At 32.8% G+C, this 1,736-nt stretch overlaps 1 protein-coding gene across 1 annotated transcript; it reads left to right on the top strand.

The window, feature by feature from the left end:
* The first annotated feature begins 367 nt into the window (after window positions 1–367).
* LOC142231199 (uncharacterized) lies at window positions 368–1,420 on the top strand. The gene has a single exon (XM_075301818.1). It carries the CDS (start codon window positions 368–370, stop codon window positions 1,418–1,420), a length of 1,053 nt encoding a protein of 350 aa, XP_075157933.1.
* Window positions 1,421–1,736: the final 316 nt, after the last annotated feature.

Here is a 1,736-nt window from a genome sequence, read left to right as displayed (position 1 = left end):
TCTAAGACCAATCTGCTCTTCAATCAATTCTCCAGGATATGACCTTTCCCGATATTTAGTCGACATTTTAAAACATTTGACGAAGGAATCAAAGTATAATATAAGAGACGCTGTGGATTTTAAATCTAGATTGACCAATGTTAAAATAGAATCTGACGAAACATTAATATCTTTTGACGTAATTTCCTTATTTCCAAGTGTACCAGTTGAACTAGCCATTAAGACAATTGAGAAAAAGTGGAATATTTTGGAGCAGTACACTAATATACCCCGAGGACTATTCATTGAAATATTAAAATTTTGCATTAAGGACACAAGGTATTTTAAATATGAGGAAAAGTTTTACAGTCAACAAAAAGGATTACCCATGGGATCTCCAGCTTCACCAGTAATTGCTGATATAGTAATGGAAGATTTATTGGATGACTCGATTGGAAAAATGCCAAATAAGCCCAAAATATTGACGAAATATGTGGACGACTTGTTTGGAATCATAAAGAAAACAGAAACGATCAACACTATCAACGTTCTAAATTCATACAATAAGCTAATTCAATTTACGATGGAAGAGGAAAATGACAACAAACTGGCATACTTGGACACGATAGTAATAAGGAAAGAAAATAGGATTCTTCTTGATTGGTACCAAAAAGACACAGCTTCTGGACGATTGGTCAATTTTCATTCCAAACATCCAAAATCAATGATAATAAACACCGCGAACAATTTCATAAATAGAGTTTTGACAATAAGTGACAAGATATATCATCATCAAAATAAGCAAAAGATACGAGACATTTTATTAATGAATGACTTCCCAAAGAAGACTATAAAAGATTTATTACAACGTGCACAGAAGCCAAAAAAGGACAATATCAATAAGGAGCCAAAAATATACAAATCTGTCACTTTTATACCTGGTTTCTCCGAAAGATTCAAAAACTCTGAAATTTATGACAAGGACAAGATTCAACTCGCTTTCAGAACGCACAATACAATGGACCAATTCTATGGGAAAACAAAATCAAAAGTTAAAAAGGAGGACAAATCAAATTTAGTATACCAAATAAAATGTAATGGAGACGGGTCCGACATATGCCAAAAGGTATATGTTGGTACTACAGGAACTAAATTAAAGACGAGAATTTCATCCCACAAATCTGACCACAAGGCTAGAGATAAGCCATTGGATCAAAAGACGGCACTCGCAACCCACTGTACACAAACTGGACACAGCCCGAATTTTGACGATGTAGATGTATTAGTGCAAGAGAGTAATCCGTTCCGACGATATACCTTAGAGATGCTTTATATCACCGACGTTCCCAGCGAGAAGAGATTAAACTTTAAAACAGACACAGATAAATGTTCTCAAATGTATAGATACATCATAAAAAAACACGGACGCAGACATATTTAGTTGGCAATCAAATTTTCTAAAAAACAGACGTAATCACTCTCTACAATTTTTGGATTATTTCCTAAAAATACTTTAATGTAAATATAAATTGTTTGTGTTACTCGTACATTGTGTACTAATATTTGTTATTTATGTAGATCCCCGTCGAAGACTAACGATGTTAGTCGAAATATTGGAGAATAAAGTTAACAAGTAATCAAAAATCGTAAAAAGGATTTTTTATTAAAAGGACCTCAAGCCAAAATAATAATAAAATAAATTAGAACAACAGGTCAACAAAAAAGAAGGACAATTTCAGAAAATTTTATTTCTACAG

Source organism: Haematobia irritans, chromosome 3, assembly GCF_050003625.1.
Source record: "Haematobia irritans isolate KBUSLIRL chromosome 3, ASM5000362v1, whole genome shotgun sequence".
Classification (NCBI taxonomy): domain Eukaryota; kingdom Metazoa; phylum Arthropoda; class Insecta; order Diptera; family Muscidae; genus Haematobia; species Haematobia irritans.
Note: the sequence above shows the minus strand (reverse complement) of the source record. Positions and strands in the feature narration are given on the sequence as shown.

Bases quoted from the DNA above. Each gene is read 5' to 3' on its own strand.
- LOC142231199 (XM_075301818.1), top strand. From the start codon at position 368: ATGGGATCTCCAGCTTCACCAGTAATTGCTGATATAGTAATGGAAGAT.